The sequence below is a fragment of the Pagrus pagrus genome (genome assembly GCF_965226575.1).
Source record: "Pagrus pagrus genome assembly, chromosome: 11".
NCBI lineage: Eukaryota > Metazoa > Chordata > Actinopteri > Spariformes > Sparidae > Pagrus > Pagrus pagrus.
The window spans coordinates 11,650,713-11,659,424 of record NC_140195.1 but is presented as its reverse complement, the minus strand read 5'-3'; the positions used below and the strand labels follow the sequence as shown (position 1 = coordinate 11,659,424).

The 8,712-nt window shown below is 41.2% G+C and overlaps 1 protein-coding gene across 1 annotated transcript; it reads right to left on the bottom strand.

Moving 5' to 3' along the window:
• Positions 1-734: 734 nt before the first annotated feature.
• Positions 735-7,873, bottom strand: ddx23 (DEAD (Asp-Glu-Ala-Asp) box polypeptide 23). Its single transcript, XM_084367566.1, has 17 exons — positions 7,767-7,873; positions 6,677-6,834; positions 6,366-6,485; positions 6,036-6,123; positions 5,880-5,945; positions 5,650-5,788; positions 5,426-5,559; positions 4,884-4,996; positions 4,628-4,771; positions 4,278-4,503; positions 3,933-4,078; positions 3,668-3,845; positions 2,711-2,953; positions 2,446-2,597; positions 2,250-2,358; positions 1,621-1,795; positions 735-1,522 (listed from the first exon to the last, which is right to left on the bottom strand). Exons 2-17 carry the CDS (start codon positions 6,832-6,834, stop codon positions 1,299-1,301), a joined length of 2,415 nt encoding a protein of 804 aa, XP_084223692.1. The 5' UTR covers positions 7,767-7,873; the 3' UTR covers positions 735-1,298.
• Positions 7,874-8,712: the final 839 nt, after the last annotated feature.

Below are 8,712 nucleotides of genomic sequence, written 5' to 3'. Positions count from 1 at the left end.
CAAAGATGAACTCTAAACTCTGACTGCTGCACAGAGATACATGACATCACTTTTCCCTAAATGAGCACCCGCACTTAAAATCAAAGAGAAAAGAATTGATAGACAAATATGAAAATGTATCATTTGAAATTGGCAGAACATAAGCTGTTGATGTGCATCCTCAGCTCTCATAGCAAGAAGCTGATTCAGATGTTTTCAGGGCTTTTCAACACACAGGTTGGCGGCTGTGGTCAATTCTTACATAATGCACCTTTAAGAGGCTACATGTATCAGGAGACAGTCTAGGTTTAAGGTCTTGTATGCTCTCTGCGGGCTAACAGGTGCTCAGAGGAACCATGTTGGCTACACCTCCACTTCAGAGTTAAATACAATAAAAAACGTTTTGATTTGGTCATAACGGTCGTTAACAAATGTCTGATCATAATTAGTTTTAATTCCTCGGCAGGTCACTCAAATAATTAGAAACGTACTGTACATAAACAACTTGACTATAGTATGTTACATAACTGTCCTACTTTCACTTGTTCTTGTTTTTATTCTTTTTAGATGTTTCTATTCTCAGTTTTGGGGGAAAGTATTTCTGAATGATAACCATCGTCTCCCACCGTCTGTGGTTCGAGTTATCAGGACAGACACCTGAATAAATGCATTAAAATGATCAGACTCAAGTATCATCTCCCCATCTGACTTATGATAACCATCCAGTTCACCCACAAAGACAATTATGAGCCAGATGTTGTCAAATTTGCTGTATTCACTTCATACAAATGTTTATATTTAAAACACTGGATTTAGTCAGAGTTTGCACGTAAAGCAAAAGAAGTGGTCTTCACTTCTGGCATTGGTCTCTTTTACAGTCAGGAAACTCAAAATACGGTGACAGAAACTTAATAAAAATGCACAACATCGCACTTACTACTCATCTACACTCGCATCCTAGCTGGTATTCATCACATCTGATAACTGAAGAGGAGCATTTATACAGTGCAGATCAGTTACATCGTCAGGATCCAGCACAGGTTTATAGAAGCAAACAAACATCTACCACTGAGTCCATGTTTACACATCGTTGAGCTGAGATTACAATCCCAAAACCAGTGTGGGGAGGGTTTCTGTGTTCATTTCTACCAAAAGACAAAAACAGACTGACAGAATGGGACACAATATGGAAAAGGAACAAAAGAAATAGGTGAAAATAATCTGCAGACCAAATCCTGAATGTAATGTGGAGGTACAACATGATAAAACAGTCCGAAACCCGAGTGCGTGTTCAGTGGAAGTCCAGTTTGTCTGGTAAATCAGGCAAAGATGGTCTCCTCGCGTCTCTTCTTGGTCAGGATGGTTCCTGGTTTGTGTTGAGCGTCCGGGTGGTTGGTCAGCTCCGGGGGGCAGGTGGAGACGGGGCTCTCGAGGATGGCCTGCTTCAGGTCGTAGAACACCGCCGAGTCCTCTTTGGTGAGGAAAGTCATAGCCACACCGCTCTTACCAGCACGACCCGTACGACCGATACGATGGATGTAGTCTGCAGGGGGAGGAAGAGGAGGAAAGTGATGCTAAAGCCCATGATGGCCTCAAGGACACTTATAAATATAGACAAAAACACAAACTGAGGCTTCTTACCTTCGATGTTCTTGGCCATGTCGTAGTTAAGCACCATGGAGACGTCCTGGATATCGATACCTCGACCAGCCACGTCTGTGGCCACCAGGATATCTTTGGCTCCTGCTTTGAGGTTGGAGAGCGCAAACTCTCTCTGTTCCTGGCCTTTTCCACCGTGCAGGGTACAAGCATTGTACTGTGTGAAGAAGAAACAACCGAGGTTACATTTTGTTTATATACTTACAGTATTTCTGAACATCAAGTCAATCGACTAGCACAAGTTCAACTCATACTATAATAAGCAACTAGTTAATGGTTAACACATGTACCCTACTATAAACTACTGTTACCTTGGTTATTCAGTATGAAAGATTTATATTTCCTGTTTTTGTCCTTGCTTGTCAAATTGCTTTAGCAAATTTAATTCAAAATGTGATGACCTGTTCGTTTATGTTGTTAGGCCAATCAAATGATCAAGCAAACAGTCCTGATGAAACAGATTAGCTGAGTTTTTCAGAATAAATACTAAGAATGTTTTTTTTTCCAAACTTAAATGTTGATTGCTGCCTATTTAGTCATGAACATTTAATAGTATGAAGTGAAAACTAACATTTGAAAAAAAAAAAGTTTTCCCATCTGCAGTGACTCACCCCCATCTTCTCCAGAGACTTGGCCAGCACGTCACAACCCTTCTTCTGGTTGACGAAGATGATGATGGGAGGCTCGAAGCCATGTGACAGCACCTCCAGCAGCTTCTTCCTGCACCACACAGAATCCAAAAACACTCAGTTCTGCACTTTGACAGAAATAAATGGCATGCCGTATCTTTATGGTAATATGTCTCACCTCTTCTCTCCCTCTGACATGAGCAGGACCTTCTGTTCGACTCTCTCGTGAGGTTTACCAGCAGAGCCGATGTAAACCACAGCTGGACGTCTCAGGTAGCTCCTTGCCAGCCTCTCAACAGCTGGAGGCATAGTAGCTGTGAACATGACCGTCTGAAAGGTGCAAAAAAACAAAATACAGAGACTGAAAACACAAATACACAGTGAGAGCACCTGGCTCTGACACAACAGTCTGATGTTTGCAAACGTCTGACAGATAAACATACTTGTCTGTATTTATGTTTTCCAGATTCAAAGTTCATCATCATCTTCTCAGGGTCCTCCGCCTCCTCGGTGTCTGGTTTCTGATTGGTCACCGGGATGTACTCCAGAATCTTTTGGACGTCGGGCTCGAAGCCCATGTCAATCATACGATCAGCCTCATCAAGGACCACGTACGTGCAGCGACCCAGGACCAGGTACCGGTTCTCCAGCACATCGATCAGACGACCGGGGGTGGCGATCACAATCTGTTAGAAACACACAGTGGGTGACTATGTGTGATTTCTGTTTACATAGAAACGTTAGCTTATGAATATAGTGGCAGGGTAGGCTCTGTGTGTGTGTGTGTGTGTGTGTGTGTGTGTGTGTGTATAGAGTGTCTGACTTATGTTTTTGTTGAATTACAGTGTTTTTATAAACTAAGGAAAGCTTTTAAGAATAACTTTCACCAACTAAATTCCTTCTTATGTTGCACTTACACTACAGTTTTGAAAAGCCTGCTTTTGAGCAGTTGTCATTCACTTTATTTATAAGATTTACTTCATTTCATCACAGCTTTGTGTCCCTAATTATGGATGTACAGCTGCCACAGCAACCAGCGAAGAGAAGCTAATTTTCACTGTCTTTATATGCACACTGAACATTTTCAAGACACAAACCAATAAAGCATAGCAAGGTTAGCTTGCCTGTTGTATGAAGTAGGCAATCTATGTTACACATACTAGTATGTTACCAATATAAGCTGAATATGCCACTGAATGTATAGAGCAATATTACAATCATAAATCAGTTAGCCAAACTGTTTATAAAACCCCAGTGGAACACAGTTTGTTCGAAATCCAAAAAAATTCAACAAGGTATATTCTGTATATGTTAGTGTCAAAATGAGACAGTGTTGTATGTTTTAAAAACCAATTTTAGAAAAAGTTGCTGCTTGCTGCATGCTAACTTTAGACACTCACCTCACAGCCCATCCTGAGACGGAAGCCCTGGTCCTCTCTGGAGATTCCTCCGATCACAGCCACAGTGCGGATGCCGAGCGGTTTACCGAACTTTATGGTCTCCTCTTCAATCTGCTGCGCCAACTCACGAGTCGGGGCCAAGATCACAGCATAAGGACCCTGATCTGAGTCTTCAATCCTGCAGCCAATCAGAGAGGAGAAGAATTTAACAGACGACTATGTGGGTAAAAAAATATATTGGGGCACTATCAATGATTTTACTTACCTATCTATTTTTGGCAGGGTGGTAATCCAGACCAGCAGTGGAATCAGGAAAGCAGCCGTTTTACCGCTACCTGTCTCGGCAACACCAATGATGTCACGGTTCTGTAAACCAATAGGAATGGCCTGCCTCTGGATAGGTGTCGGATCCTGGATTTTAAGACAAGTCATTATTAGTAATTCAGCTTGTAAAAGTCTGAGGAGATATTTAATCATGAGCGTTTCACCTTTAGCTCTGCACAACTGAAACTAAAATATATCAAATATGATAAACAATTACATGCATCTGCTGGTCAAAGTTACAAAAATCAAACACTCCCGAAAACTTGCACACAGACTCTCAACCGACCTTGTATCCACATTTGTCGATGACCTCCAGGATATGTGCGGGCAGTGAATACTCCTTCCAGTTCCTGATGGGGTTCGGGATCTTTCCTCCCTTGGTGGTGATGCTGTAGTCCTCTCTGAAGATACGCCAGTCTCTGTCCGTCATCTCGTCCAGCTTCTTCTGAGACCAATGTCTGTCGTCCCAGCGCTGCTTTGCCTCCTTCTTGCGCATCTTCTTCAGTCTTGTCCTGAGAGAAAAAAACAGATTGGATTGAAGTCAGTATTTAGACTGATTTACAACTTTCTGGTCAGTTATATTTAATATACACTCAAGTTTCATGTTTTGGATTTGTTTTGCTTTGTTTCACTCACTCTTCCTGCTCCTTCTCCTCCAGTGTTCGCCTCTTTTCCATCAGGTCGCCATAAAACCGCGACTGCTCTCTCTTCTGCTGCTTCAAGTCGATACCAGCGATGAAGCCTCGTCCGTACAGCTGAACCTGATGTTTTTCTTTGTAACTGGAACACAGATTGGGAACATCATGCTGCTTAGACTGGTGCATATTCTGACAAAACACTGACGCGCTTTGATAACTTGTTCCACTGATATAATGTGTTCTTCTTCACTCACATTGGGTTGTAGTCTACTGACGTGTCTTCAGAAGCGTCCCACTCAAACACAAACTTCCTATCATTCAAATGACGAGTTCTCCGACGTTTCTTGAGCCCGCCCAGGTAACGTTCCTGTAAAGAAAAATCAAATTGAAGAGTTCATGGTTCTCACTCCCCTAATAGCTTTAATTTTTATTTTCAGCCATCGTATTTGTTCCCAAATAGGTCTGTATGTTGATGTTAACACATTTCCATCTCTGGCTTCCTCTATTTTCTCACAGACATCAAATTTTACACAGAGCTGATTAAATAAAGTTGAAGAAGCAGCTCTTCTGACAGATTTTAACTACAGACGAACAAATTAGTTTAGCATAAAGAGATTAACAGTAGATTTATAATCATAACAATTATTACCACAGTGTGGAGGAAAATATCAATCTGGGTGGGACTAAAATCACTTAGAAGCAGAGGTAAAAATCTACAAGAGAAATAAAACCAGCCTGAATATGGCTAAAGACTCAGTTTGATGAATATATACCACTAACTTCTCTTGAGACTGACCTTGATAGCGTGGAGCTCTTTGCTTTTATCCTTCTCCTCTCTGAGCTTCTGTCGTCCATCGTCGTCTTCATTCCCGTTGTTCTCTCGCTCCATTCGCTCTCTTCGCTCTCGTCTCTCCCTCTCCTGGGGGTCCTCTGTGACACACACTCTCAGTTAGGATCATTACAGTTCGATAACAGCATGCAGATTGTTTGAAAGTGACTGAACCAGAGGCTGATACACACCCAGCATTTTTCTGCCCATGTCCTGGAACATCCTTCTCTTCTTCCTCTCATCTTCCAACATCCTCCTCCTATCCTCCGTCTGTAGCTCCCTCCGTTTCAGAGCCTCGGCCTCTCGCTCGGCCTTTGAGAGGAACTTGGGCTGAAAAGGAGAAAATGAGAAATTAAGTGAGGAACAAATAATCCTGGGTTTAAAATGTTTAAGAAAATGTGAACCTCAGGAAAGTTCTCACCTTTGCCTCTGCTTCCTCTTCTGCCTTCTTCTTGGCAAGAAGCTCCTCCAAAGACAAAGGCTGGACCTGAACAAAAGCAACATAGGTCAAACACACAAATAACAACCTGAGAAAGGATGTAACGCCATGACAGATTCAACGAAACCGGATTCTTACCTTCTCTTTCTTCTTTCTTTCGTCTTCTTCCTCTTCCGTTTTTATATCTCTCTTATTTTTGCCATCCTTCGATCTGGGCGAGGGACTTCTATAAAGGAGAGTGACAGACTGAATTTAAACCGGTATAAACAACCTCTTTCAAGAGAACAATCGTTCATTTGACTAATTTTAGTATTTAAGGCCAAAAACAAAAATGCTGTGACATTTGCTCCCTTCAGGCACCCATCAAAAATAATCGCTATTGCTTAGTAGTAATAATATTAATCAGCATTAACGCGTCATGCAATCCTTCTCATTCTCACAAAGCCTGTTTTTTCTGCATTCACGTACCTGGACTTCTTGCCACGATCTTTATCACGTCGATGGCCATCTCTGTCCTTACGGCCCCTGTCTCGGTCCTTATCTCTTTCACGCTCTTTGTCTCTATCCTTGTCTTTCATGCGTCGGTCTCTGTCATTCAAGTACAAATTAGATACAATTTGTTGTCGAATGTCAAAATCAGACAAACTGTTAAGTTATACAGAAAATAAAAACTAAAAAACATGGGACGAATGCTCTGTGTGTGGAAAAAAAAGAAATTATAACAAATAGAACTTTATTCTAGTGATAAAGGTGTGTTTGTGTCCTTGCATTTTACTCACCTTTCTGGAGATTTAGAGCGCTTTCGTTCACGAGAACGATGGCGGTTGCGTGAAGGTGATGTTTTACGTTCCCGCTCTCTTGACCGGCTGCGTTTCCTCTCTCTGTCTTTGGTAGCCGAGGATTCGGCATCCTTCTTGTCTGTGGAGTCGGCTGCCATCTGCAAACATATGTCACAAACTTAAAATGTTAGTGCATTATTTAATTCTGTATTTGGACAATCACTTGAGTGGGTTTTGCCATACGGTATTGTACATTATTACTGGACATTAATTCACACACGGCATACTTTCATGTAAGCTTTTTTCTTTGAATAAATAAGCCTCATATTATTTGTTCAGCCTCTCAAAATTAATCTTTTTAAATCTTACAATTACTGAACTCTCAAGTTTAGACAACAAAAAAAGCCAAGCATAAATCCATGCTAAACACAATATAAGCAGTAGGATGGATATAAACACACATTACCAATAGACCATAAGACATAAACAAAACTAAACTGAGGGAAGTACAGTTGATGTTAAAACAGTTTGGAACTACTTGTACAGTCAGTGCAGATCCTGATGGGTTTAAGTTTATTTGAGCATGCAAAAACGAAGGCAAAGCATTAAAAAAATGCTCTTTGTTTATGGTTTATGTCTCACTAGACTGCAATACAGAGTCCAACATGAGAATATGAAGTTGAACATGTTATGTCAGCTCTTCTCCATGAATACCCGCTTATATTTCGCATTACCGAGAACCTGTTTCGTCCACAAGTACCCAAAGGTAACGTGTGGTCTTGTGGTAAAAGTTTCAGGCTCGTTTTAGTTCCATATCAAAGTTCACCATCGTATGAAAGAAAGGTTTGCTTGTCGTATGAGATGTTAAGAATGACATAAAAACAAGCAGCTCAGCCTCTGCAGAATGGATAATGGATAGCGGTTAGTATGAAGAAGCTAGCTCCTCACGTTAGCTAACAACTTAGCAAAGAAGCTAATTGTCTTCCAGAAAGTGCTCAAACATTCAACGCAGAAACCTAATTCAGATCATATATATGCAATTCATTAAACACAACCAGGCGATGTGTGGCGTGTGACATCTAAATCTTACCTTTATTTACGTGACTTGTCAACAAACACTGCGTTTTCTGTGCGCTTCAAGAAGACGCCATATTATCAGCACGGCACGAGCGAAAGTACGCAAGGGTTTCTGGGAGTCGTAGTACTGAGCGGTCCAAACAGAGTGGAGACGGCGCCATTTTACACTACATTTCCCATCGAAGTGGAGGCATTTTCTAAAGGCCCCCGACTGTTTGTCACAAGAACACCTAAGTGCCTGACCAAAAATAACCTGTTTGCCATTTTGGGCACAAGGTGGCAATCGTGTTACAAGTTAGCACGATACGGATGTTTTTACATTCATTCTAGCAGAAGTTGATACTTTATGGAAGGTTTATGTTTTTAGAAATGGAACAGAAAAGCCGTTAATGAGCTTAATTGTTATGCAGGTTAACTGCTAACTTTGGTTTATTTTACAGTTGACCTTTCAGACTGTTTTTAAACAAATGGTAGGAGTTACATAAAGCTTTTGGAAGTTTTTTTTCATATCCTTTATTTAATATCTATCTATCTATCTATCTATCTATCTATAAAACAATCAAACGCTTGTATCAGTATAGCATTGACCCTAAAATATAGTGCAGCCATGCTGAAATAGGTCTGTCTGCTCAGTATCACTTCAAAACACTCTCCTCTGCCTATCCTCCTGCAGCAGATTAACATTCAAGAAGTGCTGTTAGTGCAGACTCTACTAGAATATGTTTTTCCTGTAATCTAAACCATCCTCTGGTGTGTACGTGTGTGTGTGCTCCTGCAGACAGATAAAAGACATTTTAGATGCTGCTATGCACAGCTACAGTCCGGATTGGCTCGATGCTGATTCATATTCTGGACCTGCCTCTTCATCCACGGGGAGATCAAGAGAGATTTATGGAGCCCTTCTGAAGGTGAAACAGTTTCAGGAGGAACAGATCAAAGTTGATGGCTTAGAAAAAGAA

Coding starts and splice junctions, on each gene's coding strand:
- ddx23 (XM_084367566.1), bottom strand. CDS start 6,834: ATGGCAGCCGACTCCACAGACAAGAAGGATGCCGAATCCTCGGCTACC. Junction 5,946..6,035: donor AAAGAAAGAAGAAAGAGAAG/GTAAGAATCCGG, acceptor GCTTTTGTTCAG/GTCCAGCCTTTGTCTTTGGA. Junction 2,359..2,445: donor ATGTCAGAGGGAGAGAAGAG/GTGAGACATATT, acceptor TGTGTGGTGCAG/GAAGAAGCTGCTGGAGGTGC.